The 23,140-nt window shown below is 41.8% G+C and overlaps 1 protein-coding gene across 10 annotated transcripts in view; it reads right to left on the reverse strand.

Moving 5' to 3' along the window:
• The window catches only part of LOC142777415 (uncharacterized), a 498,660-nt gene extending 476,044 nt beyond the window's left edge, over positions 1-22,616 (reverse strand). For 6 of the 10 annotated variants that reach the window (XM_075881776.1, XM_075881775.1, XM_075881773.1 and 3 more), the window contains exon 1: positions 22,478-22,615. In XM_075881776.1, coding sequence (XP_075737891.1) covers positions 22,478-22,552 — 75 coding nt within the window. In that variant the 5' untranslated portion in view covers positions 22,553-22,615. Of the gene's footprint in view, positions 1-22,440 lie in introns of all 10 variants that reach the window. The other 4 variants (XM_075881769.1, XM_075881768.1, XM_075881777.1 and 1 more) reach the window with 4 other exon arrangements.
• Positions 22,617-23,140: the final 524 nt, after the last annotated feature.

Consider the following 23,140-nt stretch of genomic DNA (forward strand, 5'->3'; position numbering starts at 1 on the left):
AGAACGGTACGTGTCACGCTGTCCTTCATGGGTGGCGCGACACCGAGATCGGTGCAGGTTGATGTAACAGCCGTGTTTGATAGCTGCGTAAAGTGAGGCAGAACACGGCGGCTTTTGGCCATTTCGATGCGGCGGCATTCCTTCGTAATCATATCTATGGTCGTGTCGTTGGTGTACACGAGCAAGTTGAAGGCGTCGTCCGCGACGCCCATGAGTATGTGGCCCACCTTGTCACTTTCTGTCATTTGCTTGTACACTTTGCGGCACAACGCGAGCACGTCCTGTATGTACGAGACATACGACTCAGTTGAGGACTGAACACGAGTGGCAAGTTCTTTTCGCGCTTCCATTTGGCGACCGGACGGGTCCCCAAAGAGGTCGCGTAGTCGCTCCTTCAAGATATCCCAGCTGATGAGGTTGGTCTCATGGGCGTCGAACCAAACACGTGGGGTGCCATGCAAGTAAATATTACGTTGGCGAGCATCATGGTAGGGTCCCATCGGTGTGTCGGTAACGTGCTCGTACATACAGAGCCAGTAGTCAAGGTCAAGCCCAGGTTGTGCGGAGAATGTACCGGGATCACGGGGGTGGGGCATCGTCAGGTATGTGGTTGCTGGAGCTATAGATGGAGACGCTGATGGCTTGTTGTCATTGGTAGCCATGGCCGGACACTGAACGGTGCGGCCACTGCGAAGCTTTGTGGTGAGGACGGGGAACGTTCCACCTCCACCAAATATGTTACGAAAAAGAAGAGACGCGTATCAACGAGGCTGTGGATTAGATGAATTTGAAACTAGCGTTAATGGCGTGTCGCCCCCTCAAATCTCAGTATGCATGCATGGATCAATATGTTTCTAAAACTATGTGTTCAGCGGTGATGGCCTGGCAAAATGCTCAAATGTTCGTGAATGACATCGACTAGAATGATGTGCTGAAAAAGCTTCGAAAGCGAAATCTGTCCGCGGTAACTTTTTCTAGTAAAGTCAAGGTTCTTTCGCGTTTCCGCATTAAATCGCGTTGGTGAACGAGCTGGTATTGGCGACGCTCACCTCCCAGTCAGGCACCGTGTTTGTTGAGCCTATTTACCTGTTCTACTCGCATGTGCATCAGGTCAGGTATGAATAAATTGACTACTACGAAATAAATGCTTGGAGGAAGAGTTGAAATCACTAGCAACACATTCCATACCTGTTTAATAAGTTGAATAGTGGGGCACCTTTTCTTGTCTACATAGCGTTACTGACACATCATTTTGACCAACTGCTGTGAGGTCGTCGCCTTTTTAGCCACTACTGATTGTGTATACATCGCTGCAATTGGTGCCGTGGATTTCACGGTGTCACTCCTTGCAATTGGATGTCATGCAGCTGTTGGCTCCTCTGTGCTGCTATTTTCTGTATCAAGCTCAGAGCTGGCTGCACGTTTCAAGGCAGCCGTGCGTTTTAGGGCAAATGCTGTAAGCTTGTATTAGCTGCGTAGATAGTGATTGTGGTTGTGCTGATGAAAACTACACATCCAAATGACTTTCGTACTTCAGTCTTGACGCCTAAGAATTCTCTTTCGACGTGCGAATATGTTGATGGCACGCAGTCAACCCGCCATGGATCTTTTCTGGGAGTGCCTGTACATAAATACCGAATGTGTCAAACTAAAGCATTCATGCGAGATTTCCGATAAATATTACCCACCTGACGCTAGGTATTCAAAGGTTATACCACTCACCATGTCTCTCGACAACATCTATTTCAATTTTCTATCTTCTTTCCAAAGGAGTCTGAACATTTTTTCCTCTTTGGCGCTGTTTTCGACAGCTTCAAAGCCGACTATGATTGTGCAAGTGACTATAGATTGCAACACAATTGAAAGAAAATCCCTGTCTACGGCTCCAAAAACACAGCCAGCGAAACAGCGTGCCACGGATATCTTGAACTAGAAGCCGATGCAGATGGCGAATCTCATGAGCCTTTGTGGGTTAATGCGTCACCTATTTTACCAAGAAAACACTACCATTTCTCTCCCCAAACGCAGCAGCCATGCACTTCTTCTTGGAGAAGGTTCACTTGAACTTCTTTGCGTTCATGGGAATGCTTCCACTGTTTGCATTGCACCTTCATTTCTTCAGTTTTTAAGTGGATAAGTGGACCAATGGCTTCTTGCTAGTGACTCTTCGGTTCAGAGACTGTTCTTTTTTATCATGGCAGGGCTTGCGAAAATTCAAAATGGCATCCGTTTCTCGTTTTTTATGGCAGTCAGCATTTTAGGAACTGACTTTGCACGCAGTTTGCAGCACTGGAGACTCTGTCTGTGTGCAACCATGGTATACCATCTGCGCTGTATTGAGCTGACTGCAATATTTTGGGAAATTAATTACCCAGTTCAAAAAGTCTGGTTCAATAATTTTCCCGAATTATCTGATCCGTTAAGTCAACAAGATCATTGTTTTACGCTTGCTTTATTCCTAGTCAGTCTGCATTGTAAACTTTGTGAATCATGCTTCTGATTTCTTACACTATTGCAGTGCCTTGCTGTCATGTTATGTAAGTCGTGCTGTACACATTGCTCAATATTCGGTGAATTTCAACTGCACTTCACTGCTCAGCACACAGGAATTGAATTATAGCACACACTTCACACTTATCCGAGGTATGCTTACATGGGCGCTTTGTTTCAAGAACTGAGAGCTGTGGGCTCATAAGATAGACAGGCACACTAAAGAAATCGTACAACACATATGCGTTGCATTATGAAATCGTAGTTGCTTTTTATTTGGGGACTATTTTGATATTGAAAAATATAGGCATCATAATTCATCAGCTAAAATGTTTCTGTGGAGTGTAAACATGCTGAAGCAAGCTTTTCAAATTACACTCATGCTGATTGTATGTTTGTTACGTTCATGAAGCAGTCGATTTTTATAGATTTGCGTAAATGTATTTGGCTAAATCCCTGCATAAACATTAGCATGCAAATATGATGTGCAACGATTGCATTGTTATAAACTTAGGAGCACATGCAGCTGTTGCAGTCAGCAACATCGCAGGTAGTATGATATGTGACAAGTGCAGATTTATGGCTACCTATGAAGTAATAGATGACCTAAGTAAGGCAGTTACTGCAACTTTAGTTTAAAAATATGTGTTACTGAAAAGTGCAGACTTCCTAGTATATTGTGTTTACCAAAAAATTCTCAGCAAGTGCTCCTGGAGACTGAATGATAATTCGAGAAGATTTGAAGAGTAGGCCCTTGCTCAGTCATGTGTCAATATTTAACGTGGAAGCGAAAGAATCACTAAGAATAAAAAATGCGCATCTGTGCTTATACTTTAGCACTTTCTTGAATGCCCATGCATTTCTTGAATGCCCATGCCCATGCATTATTTGCCCTCACTGGGCAAATATAAACAGTGGAAATGGTGGTAGAAGAGAACAGTCCAGCTATTAAAGGAGGAGGAAGAAAGTTTAAGCGGAAAGACAGGGAGGTTAGCCAGTTCTTAGACCGGCTCGCTACCCTATGCTGGGGAAAGGGGTGAGGGGAATGAAAGATGTTAAAAAGAAATGTTGCGAAGAGAGAGAGAAATTACAAAAAAAAATTGCGTCGCCATTTTGTCCAACTATTAAAACTTCTTGAAGAAGGTAGGGAGGTGCTTGCTTTGTTAGGAGTGCTTACTCTAGATTTTATGGCATTTAGAGTCTCTATACTGAGTGTTTATATTTTGTGTTATTAGATACACTACCAAGACCTCCTCCCCCCAAAAAGTCACAGAAAGCAGCAATAGACCTCTCCCTGTTTGTAAACAGTTTGACATCATTGTAGGCACCCCCCCCCCCCCCCCATACTCTCTCGGAGCAGGTGCTGGTTGGCAAGAAAGTTCCTCCGGTGGCATCTTTCTGCATATCAGAGCTGCGTGTCTGCATTCATTCGACAAAAATTTGTACATTGCCAAGTTCTAAAGTCCTAACTTTGAAAGAAGGGGGTCGCGGAAAGGTTACTGCTCATAGTGTGGAAATTTGCTCGTCGTAGTTGGATGGATGGAGAAAATTAGTTTAGAGTACGGAGAGACGCGACTAGCACGCAGTGGGCTTTATCCACGTAGATGGCAGCCATAAAAAATCTGATCTTTTTCGAAAGCTAACGTTTTGAATGCGCACGGTTGCTGGCACTTTGAGAAATATGATGTATATGCGTTCAATTTCTTCAATATTCATCGTGGCATGCGCGATGTAGTTTTAAACGAGGTACACTTCAAAAAATTGCGCGTATTTACGGACAGAAAAGTGGACATAGTGTCCAGAAAATAAAGAAATTCCACCCCATCGCCAACACCAAGGATACAGCACACGTTCAAAAATCAGACTTCGCCACTTCGCGAATATATGGACACAGCACACGTTTACCAATGACGTTTAACTGAATAGTGCAAAAAACAAGTGTGTCTTCTGTCAACACAAAATTAGACAAAAGTAATCATTTGCAATACGAATAACCTCCAGAAATATATACTAATATGACCGTTTCATACCATCATTGCATCCATCGCCGCGACGTGTTCTTCACTGCTTTTATTCTACAAAACTGTATTTGATTCCAAACGGCGATTTAGGTGGGCATCGAGGAAAGAGGAACCAATCGACTGTGGCGGGCGCACCGCCATTGTCACTCATTCGTCGGCAGTCACTACTCTAGTCACTAGCCCGACTACCCTTCTCAAAGGCCAGGACGCACAGACGGAACGGGACTATAGGTCTGTAGTATATAGGTGTTCTGTGACTAGGTGTTCTGTTACGGGACCCGGCTGGTGCTGCTTTTTTATCTGGTCTGCATCTTGGAGGTGAGTGCCTAACTTGTCGTTTACTCGCCGTTTGGGTTACAGCTCGTGCCACTGATGATCTGTGTGATGTAGTACCTACGCAATATCTCAGATTAGGCTGCTTCGAGTAAAGTCGAGGCTATAAACGCAGCGCTCCTTTGTCGATGTAGTTCTCGCGCGGCTTGTATCATGCATGCTTTTTTTGAGACGGAGAGCGTGCTGAGAGCAGAAAGTACAGCATTTACGGAAATCGCGGATTGATTGTGTTGCTCGTGTTTACATTTCAAGCGTGACATTTTCATTGCACTTTGATTACTTGTCCACAGCTGTTGCATTACCCTATGCCGACAGTGTTTGGGCTTGTCAGCACCGTAGGGCAGTGGTGTAATATGGGAGCCTCCCTTAATGCTGGTGGCGTCAGATGAGCCTCTGTTTACGGTGTGGGTAGGCCACTGCGCCATAAGACAAAACAATATCTACCGTGAAATCTTGGCGAGCTGCAGCCTACCAGCGTGTTCTCTCCGTCGGGACGAAGTTCATCTCCTCCGCGTTGTCTAATAAAAAGTGGCTTGTGGCAGGTAACACCGAGGTGCGAACAGCGAAACAGAACTTAACTCAAGAAATCTAAAACAGCATGTGATCTCTTCTCGAAAGCTAAAAACCCCGACTCGTAAACAGCGTTCTAAAAAATAATAAAAAAAATCTGATTTTCGTCTGCCGCAGTGGTATTGGCACTCACCACTTTGTCGACGGAACAGCCTTTCGAGAGTCAACTAACACTCACGACGAAAGTATGGAAGAACAATTATGAATTTGGTTCAGTTACAGCCCAATTTAGAGGGCCAAAAAACTCCCAGATGACCGATGCCGCCGACTGCATTGCTGGCCATCGCGGGTTCAAATCCCGGCTGCGGCGGCTGCATTTCCGATGGAGGCGGAAATGTCGTAGGCCCGTGTGCTCAGATTTGGGTGCACGTTAAAGAACCCCAGGTGGTCGAAATTTCCGGAGACCTCCACTACGGCGTCTCTCATAATCATATGGTGGTTTCGGGACGTTAAACCCCACAAATCAATGCATTGCTGGCCAGAAAGTGAAACTATGTGTGAGTGTTCCCTCCCATCATCTACAGTTTCCGCCATGCGATACTGATTAGTTCGGGTGTTTTAACATTTCACTGAGTGCCTTTATCTAGCATCTCCAAGTATGTAGATGCAGCAAGCGAAACATCACGTTTTGTCATCGATGACGTGGTGGTGTACGACGCAGGCCACGGTGTTCAATGTGCGCAGCCGATGCCGTCAATTGAGATAGCATCCCCTTTGCGGTTCTGGTACTTAAAACACGTCAACTTGCAAACCCGCCACACAATGTCTCCGGGCCGATTGAGTGTTGCGCAACGGCGCAGTACTGCTCTGTGCCTCGGTGTGCTTCGTCCACTCGAGAAAAGGGCGTTAGCTTTCACAACAGTCCTGAAGAGAAGGCCACGTCTATTATTTTTGGGGGGATATTTTTACTGCAGTGCGGCGATAATGACAGTGAACACGTGGATATGCGTGAAAATTGCCCATTTCTGCCACTCTGGCATTCGGAAACAACACATAGGATAATTATTGCAGAGTAGCTGTTTAAATTGCTGCTTCGACAGTCAATTGACCTTTCATGGCATCTACTAGAAATACAAAGCAGCATAAAATTACAAATTGTGAGATATTCGCGCTTGGATTGAAGTTATGGGCGTCGACAAGGCGCAAGCCCGTGTTGCATCGCAGTAACAAACGCGTTAAGGAGTATTGGTGGGACTTGCGAAGGGGGCAAGTTCCACCTTAATGCACTCCTGGCCGATGCAAATGACTGCAGTTCGTCTCAGTAATGCTTGTTCACTGAGAGTGACATTATGAAGTAGCTCATATTATTACAACACAGGGCCGTCGTTCGGGCATCAGAGTACAACCAATAGTTATCACTGATTGTATATATCACGCACAGGGCCGCAAAGATTTTGACAAACTTTAGTGTATGTGGACTTAACAGCGACATCAGGTTTCGTTTATGAATTAATGGTAAGCAGTGTGCTCGGCACGCACTTGTCTTGATAAGTAAACTACGTATATATATGTACGTACACCAACCAAATAAAGCTGTAGTCTCAGATGTCCTGCGCCATTCAGCTGTGCTCAAGAGGCGCGCTTACTCAAGGTGATTCGGAGGCTGTGTCGTCGGCTCCCTTTTTAGGGGCATTCGCAGCAGGCTTTTAGATGACATCTCACCAGGTGTAAGTAACCTGTGCTTGTAGCCTGTGCGCATTGAATGGCTGAAGTTCTGGCGAGGCGCTGCAACACGGCTGAAAACTTACCGAAAATCGAAGCGTAGGGCGGGAATAGCAAAAGTGCACTGTCAGCGAAGACTTTCTGCACATGCTCAATGAAGGCGTGGGGCCCTTTTTTATCCTAGTTTGACTATCCACTCCTTCATCAGCAACTGGTCCTTAAGACAGTTGTGAAAGCTAATGCTCTTTCCACGGGTGGGTGATCATATAGAGACGCAAAGCAGTACTCTACCATTGCGCAGCACTCGCTGCGAAGACAAGCGGCTGCAGTTTTAAGGAAAAAAAACACTGTACCTTTAAAATGAGCGTTAAAGAGGAACACCCACGGTTGTTAGAACAGCGTCTGTAGCCACCACACACAAGATAACCAAATGAACTGCGTCTTTGCCAAGTTTAACCACGTAAATCGTTTCCATACTGCGCCGCGTCTCGAAAGTGCGCGAATCCTCGAACTGACGTCTTTCAAGCCCGGTTCGCAGTGCCGCCATCGGTCACACACCAGGCGAATAGTGATTACGGTGGTCGGCTGCTGACTCGAAGGCCATGTGCTCGATGCCTGCCATGGTAGTTGCATTCTGATGGACGGGTAGTAGTAGAGACCCGTGTTCTGTGCAATATCAGTGCACTATAAGGATGACCCCATGGTAAAAATTTCCGGGCCTCTCCACCACGGCGTCCTTCGTAATGATATCGTAATTTTGGGACGTCAAACCACAGGAATTATTTTTTAAAAGCTGCTAATCTTCATTTGGTTAGTAGAAAACTTTTTGTGTGAAACAATCGTAGAATTTTCAGTACATGAAGAATATGGTCCATATTAGGGACTTTTGCATAGAGAGATAACATTTAGTGAAATAATATAGTTCGTATTTGCTGATTATGCGACTTTTCTTTCTCTGGGCAAAGAGTAATTCGATATGTGTACAGCGCGAAATAATTTTTATAGCTGGTGAAAAAGTTTAAAAGTTGTGGGTTTTTGTACATGTTTGGTTGTAAATTTAGCATTGACGTAGTACTAGTAACAAACTATGGTAAATTACACATTTAGTATCAATCTTCATTGATTACTGTCAGAGAAAGTCATCAAATTGCTTTTCATTTTAAGTGACTCAAAAACGTTTTTGATGTGGTTGCTGGACTCTGTGCTTGCCCGTGTTTATACCTTCAAGCAATGCGTCCTAGTGGTGAGTACTAGCTGCACAGGCATGAGGCACATTTAGACAACATGCACCAAAGTACAGTTCAAATAGTGAGCTTATGCAACACTGGTAAGTCTCACCGATACATGAAAGAACTTATTACCTGTGCGATAAGATTCGAAAGTTGCAAGAATACTACAATTAAAAAAGGATCTATTAAAATCAGAAAAAAGGTTATGTTTTTGTCTTGAACAAATACAAATGTACTAAAGTGATAATGTCTGCTATTAAAGTGACAATGTCTGTAATTAAAGTGACAATGTGGTGCTACCTGCCATTCAGTATTTGCAGCAATGTTTAGATGCACGGATAAAAAAAAGGAGTACGAAGACACTGCTCACTACTGGCGTTTATTAAAGCCTCTGCAGACTACAAGGGTGGTGTTATCTCTAGGTAAAGACAGCTGGTAAAAGATTAGAAAAGTGAAAAACCATTAAACCATAGTTGGGCACTTATCATGAAAGTAGTTGATTCTTTTTAGGTGAAGCTTCATTAAAATGTTGTGTTCTTTCCCTTCAGTTCTGTTTGAAGTTTGCAGGGTCAGAGCTACTTAATATCTTTGATATCACTTCCACCTTAAAAGGAATAGATTTGATACCTTAATGTTGTTATTGAAATAAAATCAATTCATTTTTTTTACTCAGAAACAGCGATGATACCTAATATTGTGACTGAAATACAATCAATTATTCTTCAATTGGAAACAAACCTTACAATTTATTTTAGCAGAATCTTTTACATTCACAAAAGGTATGCCTTTTATGCACACTCTCAGGTCTATGTGCTTTGGTCATTCCTAGCCTATAAACAGTAAAATGTTTTACATGATGGGTTGCAATAGTGCCAACTTTTGTATACTAAATTGGAAAGCTGTTATTCTTTTCAGGAAAAACTGAAATATTACAGGGCGAGAAATTGGTTCATGTGATTACTGTCAAGATGTTTTTGAAGCCCATATACACCTATTTTTATATTTTTTTGCATACATTTGATTTAACATACTCGTTATAATCATACTGATTTTTTTAAGTTCTGTTGGTGTTATACCTGGGATATATTTATTATTCACAGTGCAGCAGAGGGCACAAAATAACTTTAAAAATTGTAGCTTTTAAACATTCTCATGGACTAAATCCAAATACAATACAATAAATCTCATAATTTGTAGAGATCAATTTCATGTGAAAGAATCAATGGTAAGCTGTCTTGGCTGCATATTTCTTTACTCCTTCAGTCAATTGTTACTAAGTTGATATACCTTTTTGTGTAAACTTAGGAGCTGTCAGCATATCAAAGGCATACCAGATATGCCAATCGCAATGGTGCCTCAGGAGTAGCTGATGGTACAATATTATGCCTGCACTTACATCTGTGCTTTTAAGAGCACAGACTTCAAGTTTATAAAAATCAGGTGCATGCCACGTTGCTATGAATCACATAACAATATTTCTACCAGGTAAAACAGCGCTTCATTGCAGCAATGCTGAGTCATATATGAGTACATATTTATTGTTTATTACATTGTTTTAAACAAGCATAGCCAACATTGCAAATACACTCGACATTGCTTTAATACGATGCCGCATTAGTCGTTTCTCGGGCATTTACAACCATTAGTGTGGCTGTGTACACCACCTGGAATTCCAAGGTTCAAATGCAGCCGCAACTGATATTTACTGTATCGTTTTTTTGAAAGTTTTCACTCGTTCTGAAGCTCCTATTATTGGCAACAGATGTACTGTTGTACTGTCTTCGTAATGCTTACTCAGAGATTTCCAAAGTGCATTCTTGCTGTTCCTGAGTTAACGTAGGCAGTGAATCACATGTGGGTGGAACCCATATCCCACAGAAATAGTGTGCGGGTATGCACACATGTGACTGATGAAAAGGTTTGACATCGTGTTAGACAAGCATGTCACATTATTCATGTCAAGGGGTCATAACACAGCGCTTACAATGTCACACTCACTATTTATTCTTTTCCAGGCGCTGCTTCTATTGTTTTTGGGCCAGCTGTCGCTTCTCATGCCAGCACCACTATCACTGTTCATGCCACAAGCACCTTGGTGGCTTGATGTTGCCGGAATTTTTGTCACCGCACCACCAGAAAATCATCCAGCACCGTCATTTTTGCTGCATCCTCTACTGCCAATTCTGTATGGTTAAGCATTCAGTCCAACAGCATGGAACAGTGACAGGTGATCAAGCACCTCATAAGCACACCCATAGCTTCCTTGCATATGACTATAGCACTACAGTCAAGATTTCATACTCATTGATAATGTTCTTCTATGTTATGAGAAACAAACCTGTACCATGTAGACGATGTTTAATTTGTTGTCAGTATCCAGTTTGGAATCTGCTTTCGACATCGCGCATTCAAAACATAGCCTTTGAAAGGTGACCTTCAAGACCCACAGCTGTAATTTATGTGTTGAATGTTACACTGGCAACCTCAAGCCGTAGTGAGTACAAACATTTAGAGCTAGCAACCTAGCAAGAGTATTGTAAACATCGCTGGCACATTGTTACTGTGTTGGACAGCATACCAAATTGGTCAGCTAGAGCACGAAAAGGCAAAACAGCACCAACTAGGGCATCCAAATTTTCATTCGTAATTTTACATTACTTACGCAATATGACTGGTGGTGCTATGAAAGAGTTTGTATAAAAAGTCAGCAACTATACGTCAATTTCGAGAGTGCATGCTTACGCCACTTTTCAACTAGTAAGATAAAACCCATCATTGCCAACTTGTATAACAATTAAGCAGTTTTTTCTGTGATGAGTAGCAGCTTTCTTGTTGCAAGGCAAGGCCTCTAGCTGGAAGTTCGTTACATCATTTTCAAATATGAGTGCGGCTTTCGTAAGCCTTTCCATATGACACTAGACTTGCTGGCCTTTTTGACTGTATACATTTGTTACTTGACATAGGCTCTCAGGTTGACGCATTGTTTCCATATTTTTATACGGCTTTTTATAGTGTTTCTAGCTACATGTTTTACTAACACAGCGAAACATTCCTCTGAATGTGCTCACTTTGGTTAAATACTTTTTTGTGCAGACCTCCGTTTACATCTCTTAATAATGAAAACTTTTCTTCTGCTTATGTGACATCTGCTGTATTCCAAGGAAGTGCGCCCAGTGGAGGCCTGTAGCCAGAGGGATGCCCCAGGAGTTGCCCCCCCCCCCCCAATATCGCATGTTGTGGGTTGTTCTACTGAGCATCAGTAACGAAGAAAGTCATTTTTCATGGCGATCAACAAGTGCCCCCCCCCCCATCCTCCGAAAAACCTTCCTGGCTATGGGGCTGTCTCTTCATGAGCTCCTTATTTCTTTTTGCTCGTTCTTCACCGTTTGTTTTTACCTCGCATTGTCTGCAAGTGTTTCAAATACAGGGTGTTTGATGAAATGCGTCCAATATTCTTTAAACATTAGAGAAAGGAGGTACTTGCGTGCTAGTTGCAGCATTGCCTTTCCTGTGACAAAAGGAATCTTCATATAGGAAGAAACATTATTAGCAGCAGTAATTACAGAAATGAAGACAATTACTTTTTTTTTAGTGGTAGTAGCTGGTAGAGTCAAATGGGTAAGTTGAAGTCCTTTCTACAAAAAGTCTATAACCACTTTGAAATTTTTCAAAAGCAGCACTGATAATCACCGTGGAGTGATGCAATCTGCCCAATTTAGCTGTCGAAAGAAAAACCTGTGCACCAGACAGCACATCTACCATTAATTTTGATAACGCCCTCAATGGCGACACTGTTTCTCTAGCCGTTATCATCGTCAATTTAGACACTTTAATATGTGCCTGCTTATCGACGCTTACTTAATCTTCTCCCCCAATGCAAGAGAAACAGTGTTGTCGTGGAGGGCATTGTCGAAGTGAATGCTTGATGCACTGTTTGGTGCGTCGGTTTCGGTTTCACCAGGTAAATTGAGCAAAATGCATCGCTCTGCAGTGAATACCAGTCGTCCCTTTTCCTAATTTTTAAACTGGCTATGAGCTGTTTGTAGTAAGGGGTTTAATACACCCATTCGACCCGACTGACTATGACCACTGGATAAATAGATAATTGTGTTAACTTCAATAATTTCTACCGTAATTAATATTTGTACCAATTTCAAAATGCTTTTTGTCACAGACAGGCAACAACACACGTAACGCGCAAATGCCTCTGTTCTTTATTTTTTTTAATATTTGACACAATTCTTGAATGATATGTTGATGTTATCTTTAAAGAGTCATTCGATGCCAAATCATCCAACGTTTTTCCGACCATCATAAATATAGCTGATAAAACTGCAACATATTTCTGGAAGTGCGAAACTCATCCTGGTCATTTATTTTTGTTGCCAAAAAATTTTCTTCCTATTTATGCGAGCCTATTGTTTCGCGCCAAGTAAGTTAAAATGTGTCAAACAACAAATTTTTCGAAAAAAGTTTTTGAAGTGCACTCGATAGAAGACGTTTATGGTAAGGTAATGAAGGTATCTAGCTTTAAAATAATGACTTATTATGTATACTCATTCTTTTAGGGCTTTTTACACGAGCAATAATGAATAAAGTTGCCACATTTGGGATTTTTTACAGGATCATGGTAAGTTCTAGGGACACAAATAAAATGCTGGTGGCCTGTCAACATGCTACAAATAAAAATAATTTAGGCATTGATGTTATAGCAGATAATCTGAAAAAAAATTGTGGGTATCACTTAGTTTTGTAAAACCTTGGTATTCGGCGTCAAAAACTAACCTTGGTAGTCGGAATATATATATGCACGGAATTTCATTTAAAAGCTCTATCGCAACGTATGTCGAATTACTAGAGGGTGTTCGTTTTATATTCGAAAAATATTTTTTTAAGTATGTATCTGCACCAGCTTTTCCCCTACGTAACTCAAGCGATATGACACACTTGCAAGGGCAATCTTCAGCGGAATCCCACTGACTTGGAATACAGAGAGCGAATTCGGTGTTCTCTACAGAGTAATTGAAATGGGAATAGGGTTGTCATGTGCATTCAATTGCTAATAAAGGGGTGCTACAAGGACTGGATTCAGTGGGGTGACTTCCAGGTGAGCCATGCAGCTTTATAGATATAAAGTCAGACATCCTTCTTTCTTGGGGAGTTCTGGAAATGCAGTAGGTGTGCTTCGTACACCTAATAAAAATTTTTAGTCATACAAAGTACATATATCTTATAGCATGCTAGTAGCATTGATGCAGTACACTGATAAACGCTATCGTAAAACAACCCTTTCTTATTTTTCTGGTGCTCCTGCTCCGTGAGACCCAAAGCCTGCCATATGAATACAGAAGCGAAAAAATTTTAAATTGAAAACTGGCAGCCAAGGCGATAGTCTCGTTTATGTTGTGCGTAAGGAATAATTGTGTACTTTAGTGGCTTGATGGCTCCTCTGGGAGTCATCACCAGTGGCGTAGCCAGGAAGGCAGGAAGAGCTGCTTAACTTTTGCCCCCCCCCCCGCACCGTACAGGTGTTTTTTATCCTAAAGCCGTGCATTGTCCTTCTACTGGGACCAGTTCGTGACCGCCTAGTTAATGGATGACTCAGAAGAAGGTGCTAGTATGAGTAACAGATAGACAGACGGATTCACGGTCACCAATAAAACCCTCTGGAGCTTCGCCACACACATCAACATTCACTTCGTACAATAGCTGGGATTTTCTTAGTTCTGCATGTGCATACCTACATACACACATAAAAACACACAAGAATGTGCATAAGGTATGACCAAAGTCGCCTTCCTCTCACACACTACCCCCACGCGAAAAATATCTTTTTGCTACGCTACTGGTCTCCACACTCTAACGACATTCATAGTAGCGCACCTTTGTTGGCAATGGAATGCAGACGATAGCCCCATTTGAATTTCGATTGCTCCGCATGAAGCTTGCTGTGTTTACCTTAGGTCGATGGAAGTCTTTTGAAGATTGCCTTTGCGAGCGCTTCATGCCACTTCAGTTAAGTAGGGGTAAAGCTGGTGGAGATACATAAGTTCCTAAAACATTCTCGAGTTTAAAAAATAATACGCTTTAGTAACTTCACCTATATTAAGGTAGTACATAGAGCTTTAAAATGAAATGTTGTGCAATTTTTTGTCCAACCACCAAGGCAAGCTTTTTGATTCTGAATACAGGGCTTTTTCCAAAAAAGTGAAATTCACAATTTTTTATATATGTGCCAAACTTCAGTGTGTAAATTATTTTAAATTTGTAGCATGTTAAAAAGGTCAGAAGCACATAATTTATTTATGTTTGGAATTTTTCATGTTACCAAAAAAAAACCCAACCTGGCAACACTATTCAATATTGCTCATGGGAAAAGATATCGAATTATTCATATACACAGGTAAGTCATTATTTTAGTTAGATCATTTCATTACCTTGCTGGAATTGCCATTTATTGAGTGCATTTCAAAATGACTTTTGAGAAAATTTGTTGTTTGACAATTTTTAGCTCGGTCGGCGCCATAATACAGACTCTCATATCTATGGAGCAAAATATTTGGCCACGGAATAAAATGACCAGGACGAGTTTCGAACTTCGAAAAACGTGAAAATTTTTTCCGCCATATTCTTGATGGTCTGGGTGATTTCTGGGTGATTTCGCTTGGCATAACTCGAATCGTTGTATTGTTTAATACATTGAAATACTCTTTTGCTCCTTTTCCCTCTACTAATATTGATAGCCAATATATTGGTGTGTTTATGAAGTTGTTCGTGCTTTCAGCCAATTTATTGTGTATGATATGTATTATTATTTATTATGTGGGATCATTGTTTTTTGCGCTGCAAGCCAGTGCCTCTAACAAGGCCTATTAGGAGTCTTGAAATGAATAAATGTTTTGTGCTCACAGTGTTTCTTGCTCTGTACTTGCCTGGTGTGGTTGTGCTGACAACATGTTTTGCGCATTTTTCAGAAAAGCACAACACTGTTACAATAAGAAAACAACATAGGTGCTCTGAGTATCTCGAAGTTATGATATTCCTCCTTCATACTTCAAATTCCAGATACAAAGCCGCCAAAATAATATAATATTTTTGACAACTTTTTTCACACAATTTGTAGCATGTCTGTGCTCTATTTTGTTTTATGATCATACGAAAATAAAATTCGATTTCAGTGAATAGGAAACTTGTCTTTCTTGATTTTTAAACATTTGAATTTATTTCGTAAATTTTTTAGCATGTGCAGATGCAGTCAAAAGTTTCTGGGTGACGCTGCCACAGGATTAGTTGGTATAGTGGCCTGGGAAATTTTGAATGACCTTGTACTTGCAGAAGAAAGATCTGCTGATTACGTATGCCTCATTTTGAATCTAATGGATGATGATGGTAGATTTTAGTGGCGCAAGGGAAACTCAGGCCAAAGAGCGCCAAACACATTGAATCTAATGGAAACACATGTTTGTTATTTACGGGCACATAGCAATAGCATTATGAACAATGTGTGAAAAATTGCCCTACGGAGCAGGTGTTGTTCCGTAGGTGAAGTTACTTTATTTCTTCATTGTGAAGATCTCCGTTAAAGCAGAACGGGCTGTACGTTCCACGTGTTCTACGTGATCTCTGGTATACTATTTTCTTCTTACAGAAGTGGTTGGCAGCATGTTACCTATGCCTTTTTACGTAATCAAGCAAAAATATTTTTTGCAGTGTACAGCATTTGTGCCGGCATGTTTTTGAGCTACTGTGTGTGACGTCACAGATAAGATTCGCACTCTTTGCCAGAAATTCTTATCAGAGATTAATGAAAAAAAAACACTTCTAGCCGTGAGTTAGGCTGAGGTCAAGATATCCTCGCGAAAATCAAAGTGAAATTCTGCCGCTGTCGCTCTCAGTAACTCAGTGAAAATTCATGTGATGTAAAAGCTGACATCTTAATAATATGTAATATTATCTGGCACAGTTACCTTGCTGCGTTTGACACCTATAACATATTTCGTACCTATATTGCTCCTTTAGGCCTGATACACACTTCTAATGCAAATTGTCACTTCATTAGAATCGAGCCATAAATGTACAAAGTAGATAAGAAACGAAAATCTCCGCTGTTTCTATTAACACGTATCAGGTATTCGATAGTACGAGTTATAGCCGTGGTGAAGCATATATGCAAATTCGGCAACGCTACATCGTGCTTACAGCTCATGCGTAGTCGTATATATCACCAAGAGATCATGCACTTTTATATTTCTGCACGCCGCGCATACGCTGAAATGTACCCACTCGCAGATGATTGCGTCAAATGTATTTTTACCTTGACTGCAATGTCAGATCGTGAAGTTCCATCGACAACCGGGTACTGAAGCCGGCCCACAGGGAATATCAGTGTTTTCGCAAACAGAACGCATCGCGTTATTCAGACTGCACACACCACGCCCAATATTTCCACTTTCACCGTCCGTAAAGCTGAACCAATATTGTCGATGCCTTTCAACGCACACTACACGCCACAGTCAACACCGCACATTTTCGAAGACGATGCCGCTGTTCCTCGCACAGGCCGCCACGTGTGTTCACTTCTCCAAGATAAACAGCCAGCCAGCGTGGCGAATATTTCATCGTGCACTTAATCACATACCTAGGTGTTCTCTGACACATGCTACAGCTAATGTTGCCACTGTGAGATGAAGATTGGGCTTTCAAAAAGAAAAAAATTCCCCATGCACCTAGCGACTGTACCTGACTCAGCCACAGGTGGGAGTCTTTTGCCAACCACCACCTTGCACGTGCACCGATGGCATCACGCTGTGACGTACCCCGGTAGAGGTCTATTCAAGAAAGTGAAAGAGCCCTCAAGGATGGCTCTGGCAATGAGAAGTTTGTTTGATTGAGCCTCCTCCAGAAAAAAAAAACTATTACAAAGGAACGAGTGGCTTGAGCAACAAACACAGGCTTTGTAGGAATTGAATGGCAGACTTCAGAACCTCTCACCCATAGGTCGGCAAACTCCCTCACAAGCCGGGTCACTCAAATTCATATTGGGCCATAAATGAGAATCTGAATGAGCCATATGTGCAAATATATTTTGTGATTGAGTGAGCTTCACATTTTTTTTGTCGGCATGTGCATTCGACACACCTTCGACAATGTAAAGATAGATTATTTGGTGAGCCAGCAGTTAGCAGTCTTATATATTTCATTATTCTCTTGTTAACACTGGCCCATCTCCCTATGTAGTTATAACTGAAGCTAAAAGAAAGATTTTACTTTGCGCCTGTATGGTAATCAACAAAATGTTTGTGTGTGTACTAAACAAATGGGAGTTCAGCTTCCTGTCCCCTCTGATTGTTTCTCAGCACGACGGCGCATATCTCACCTAGCGTCTAGTCTATTGGTGGCCATAATACATTGATGCTGCATCTATTTATCACTTTTTTAGCCTGTGAGATGTGTTGTGAATGCAAGGACTACCGCCAACACACCCATTAATTGCTACGCTTCTCACTTGTTATGTTCACACAAGTCCAACATGAATCTCTTCCAACAAGCTCAGCTGTTTGTCACTCTGAGTTGTAAATTTCTGTAATGTAGTAAACATACTTCTTCGTGATTTCTTGGTACATATTATCTGTCAGCCCTTAAGTTTCAATCATATCCTCCAGGTAAGCCGCCTTCGGCACAAACACTGCAGCTGTTGCCACCACCACCATGGTCTAGATTTCACTTTGGCCATCGCTGCATCACAACCAACATTACAACTTCTGAGCCTCTGCCACAGTCCTTACCAATTATGCCTCACCTTGACGGGGCTTCACATACTCCCAAAGGAGGCTATCAAGCAAGTGTGCACTGTTAATAAATTTAGCTTTCCATGGAATAGACAAGTCAGCCAACTACATGCTTCTCAAAGAGGGTTTAAACTACTTGTGTCTGTCAGCGCAGGGAACAAATATTATGAGAATTTCAAAGTATTTTATTTTTGTTTTATTTTACAATACTGCAGGCCCCTTCTCGAGCCCATGCAGGAATGGGTTGAGCTTGAATACACAAAAAATCGAAGTAAAAAAATAGAACCATATTTACAGAGCAAGTATAAGCAAGAAATATGCACATTGTACAGCAAACAAGGTGTTCATATAAATTCTGAATTCTTAATGCTGCTCATGACTATTACAGAAGAGCAGTTCACAATATTAGCGAGCAGCATATTCTATTGCGAAATGGTGTGCAGAATGAAATATTATTTGTAAGGGTTACATTATTGTGTGCATCAAGGGAGCAGGTCAAGCAAAAATGAGAAAAATTACTTTTTAATTGTTTACTAGACATGAGAGCAGATTCTCTTTTCACAGTTTTTATGTACCCTGCAATCCTGAGCAAGTGCTCCCACTATCGTGGCAGTGACGAGATTTGGAAGGGGGTGGGCTTCTTGATCGGTCTTGCATCAAAAATCAAGATGATGGTAGGGAAGTCACATGTGTTTGCTGCTAAACTGAAACACTTTAATAAATAGTCATGGATTTACTATGATTCTGCAACCTCGTTGGGCTACTAGATGAACAATGTGAAGGAAACTCCTCAGGCTGACAATAGTACTAAACTTCTTGCATACACTACCATACTCTGCCCGAAACATGAGTACACCTCTTCTATACGGAACCCGCCCCACATGTGTCTTATCAACAAACTGGAATCTTTGCAAAATAGGGCAACACGTTTTATTTCTGGTAATTATTCACAGCAATCAAGCATCACAAGAATTAATCGGATTTCTATCTTCTATATAACCCACAAACCTTATAAATACAGTATTGCCCATATACCCCACACGCCCTAAGTGGTCCATAAGCCCTATATCCCCTACATGGGCCGTAACCCCTAAACCTCCTATATGGGCCGTAATCTCTGTATCAGCTGTATTCTATAAAATCCTATTAATACGGGTCCTATATATATAGGAATTTTCAGTAGGGATAGCGGCTGCCGAGAGCAACGAACTTCGTTGCAACGAAGTTTGGAAGTTCATGTCAGTATAACTCATCCCCTGATGAAGGGAGGACCCCTCCCGAAACTGTTGGGAAATAAATATATTTATCCTTGTTGACAACGCTCCCGTTGTGCCATATCCCATACCTTCACGAAGACTAACTGGCCCATTGAATTATTACTCCCACTATATATATATATATATATATATATATATATATATATATATATATATATATATATATATATATATATATATATATATATATATATATATATATATATATATATATATTTCAGAACATGACGGCGAGAGTGTCAAAATCATCTACAGGAATGAATTAAACATGGCCATGGTTTAGATGCGCATTCTTAAGCTGCACAATGTTCTCTTTAATGTAGCACGCCAAGTGCAGAAAAGCAGAAGCATGCGTGCAGCGCACGCTTTCTTTGTGTGGATGCACCCTAGGCTATGGTTTCGAAGTAGCGCCAGGATTTTTTTTTTTTTTACTAGGTGAGCTCAGAGGAATACTTTTAGGGGGACTTATGCCTCTCGGTCTACCCTGTATAGTTTCAAGCGTTATCTGAAACCAGCCGGAGATTGAGTCTTAGCTGTTTTCTTCAGCCACACACCTCCCCCTGCCACAAAAGTCTTCCGGAGCTTCTCATGTGTTATGAACTACCTGCGCTCATGACTGTTTTTCATACTGCCATGCGCACTCCTTGTTTTACTTCTACGTAGCTGGTCCGTTACACGTATAACCACGACATTTCGCGAACCACACCCCAGTGTATATATGGGAACCTTCCAGCTTATATTAGAATCTTCCGACAGCCTTGAGCGCTCAAACACGAACAGTGGCTTTATTGTGGATCTACCACAGTTGCTAGCGATTGCACTGCTCGATACCGCGCATATAAATGCCGAAGTTTGTACCGCATATTAGTCAATCGGCGACCAACGCTCTGTTCGCCGCTATGAGTGTACACCGTATATTGCGTGTAGTGTGACTTCTCTTTTACCGGAAAAAAGTTCGATGAAACAAAGAATCTTTAATAGCGCTTCCGCCTTCTTCGCCGTCACGACCACGTGACATCTGGTGGATGGGCTGCGCGCACGACTGAATGGGTTCGCTTGGAACATGAACCGAACTCACACGTTTTGCCTTTTGCACCCAGATGTTTCACTTGGCTGAGAGGGAAGCGCTTCGCTGGCCCCTTTGAGAGAACAGAAATAGCTCCGCAGGCGGGCGCCGCAGAGACGGTCGGGTGGTTATTTCAACAACCACAGCAGTCGCGAACCAATAGACACAAAAACGTCGGCGCCTCGGCAGAATCATAATAGCGACAAGCAGGCCGCGTTCTATCAAGAAGGAACACAATTGACACGGACGTGCTCACGCGAGCAATATGTTCGCGATTTCCAAATCACGGAAAACCCCTATATGACGACAATTAGGCCTGAGCTGCTCAATATTCAACGAACAATACGATACAAACGTAATAAAATATTACCTAATCATGAATACCCAGCAGTAATGAACAACTGGACCAAGTTAAAAAAGCTCACACGGTTGCTCAAGAACAGGCCCTCACTTTTACGAATATGATGTGCCATTATAAAAAAATTAATCGTGAAAGCATACCAGCACATTTTGAATAACCTGATGAAAATGAAATGCGACAGCACAATCAGATAATTAGTATCAATAATTGTTAGCAGATATGTGAGAGTAGCAATTATCCACTTTGCTTTTGTTTTGTTTACATGAAACAACGTCTTGAACACATCACGTGCACTTGACGTAGCATAAAATCATATTTTAAAAAACAGCGCTAGAAAACTATAGGTGTGCGAATATTCAAATCAAATAAGACCTAATGGAATATTTCGATTCCCCTTTCAGATAGCTAATATTCTGGGATTTGAATTATTCGACAAGGCAGTATATCCTAAACACAAGAAAAGCCATTGATTAAACTTTGATAAAGGGGGCTGTTAAAAGCATTTCGTCCATGCAATAAGTATTTTCATTTCGTTTATTTCTCTTTATTTGCCAGAATTTCATATTTCGTAAAAAACTTTCACAAATACCCTGGTTAAAAAGTGAACACATGCTTATTTGAAAGACGATTGTAACTGACACGTGAGAAATGTGAAGCCATTCCCTTCCGAAAGGAAGACGTGCAGTTCGGTCGCATTTACCACCAACGCTAAAAAGCGTCCGGACCAACGCAGCAACCGGTGATTGGCTTCACATTTTCAGCAGATTTGGGTGCCCGTTAAAAAACCCAAGGTGGTATAATTTTTCGGAACTCTAAACGAGTATTGCTGTGCAGTCAGCATGGCAATACTCGTTCAGAAACTACCATCGTTCCATTCTGTAAAACGCCCTTTTGAATGCGCATCAAAATATTTTTTAGCATGAAACACTCGTGAAGATGATGCACAGTTTGTATTCTTTCGGCGGCAGTCAGTTACTTGGTTTAGAGTTGGAGGACACGAGTAGATTTAACGTCCGATTTTTTTTTAGATAACTGCCTCGTACTAGATACTTAAGGCCACTATTCAGGACTATTCGATTCTAAATAAAACTTCACTATTCGAACCTTCAATTCTAAACGACATTTTGCAGCGAGTTAAGAGTGGCATAAACATAATAGCCACAAGACAGATAGAACACAGCTCTCGTTTGACATTTTAATGCGCGCAGAAAAAAATTTCTTTTTTTTTAAGCATAGACGTGCGTTTAAAAGAGATAGCTTAGAGAGAATGAAGGCTCAAGAAGCAATTTTTGTCAATCGAGCTTCTTGAAAAAGGGCTAAAGCACACTGGTGCAACTGCCATGAAGTTTATTTACAGTCTGGCACGCCTTCTGGCCAGGATAAAATACCTTCAGCATGGACTATAGAAAACTGGCTTAGCGAGAGCTGAATTTCAGTTATTTTTATACAGCGTAAAAGGAAATATTGGGTAAATAAGGCATGCTGGTTGTTTCCTTGTATAAATACAATTGTCTTTTAGAAAAGTTGGGATACACGAAAAGAGTTAGCAGTTATTCCTTTACGAAGCCAGGGCGTTAAAAACCCGTCTTTCCGGAAAGCTTACTTTTTGGCGCTTAAAGTAGTTAAACGGCAGAGCCACACACCTTTCCCGAAAAGGCCCTTCCTGGCATTGCACATTACCTTCGTCAGCTGTGCTATCTTCTTGGCCATCTTTGTGAACAGCTCGGGCGAAAAACAGTCCCCAGGCATCCTCATGTCGACAGCGGAGGGCACCACAAAAGCCAGCTACCGAGAGCGGACGCAGCGTCGGCGCTCCGAGTTTAGCATAACGGCTTCGGAGCTCGGAGGCCGACTGAAGGCTCAAATACTTGATGTCTTCAACACTAGGTGCCACTATCAGACTATTGTTTCAACCATCGTATGTGGCGCGTACTTGTGCCTTAGCGGAGAGCTTTCGTCATTCTTTCCTCATTGGTTAAGAGCCGACCATCCAACAGAAGTGCTCTGCTCTGCTCTGCTTAGGCCGGTGATTTCAGTCTGCACCAACGTGTTTGCGGCAGCGTCACCTTTTTCTCGCTCGATCATGCTTTCGTGCGTAAATGCAACCAGGGGCAAACCCTCTATTCTAAAACGTCTCTTCGTTTGATTCAATTTGATTCAAGAAATAAATCAGCTCGAAGGTTGGGATGAAAGACACAGTACCACAAGACAAGTGCTGATTGTACTGTATCTTACGTCCCATCTTTCGACTTATTTATTTCGCAAATGTCACGTCGATTTCAAGAGCAATGTATGAAGAGGCAAGAGAGCACACTCCTATAGCACACTCAGCTGATATTAGAG

This window comes from Rhipicephalus microplus, chromosome X (assembly GCF_043290135.1).
Source record: "Rhipicephalus microplus isolate Deutch F79 chromosome X, USDA_Rmic, whole genome shotgun sequence".
NCBI lineage: Eukaryota > Metazoa > Arthropoda > Arachnida > Ixodida > Ixodidae > Rhipicephalus > Rhipicephalus microplus.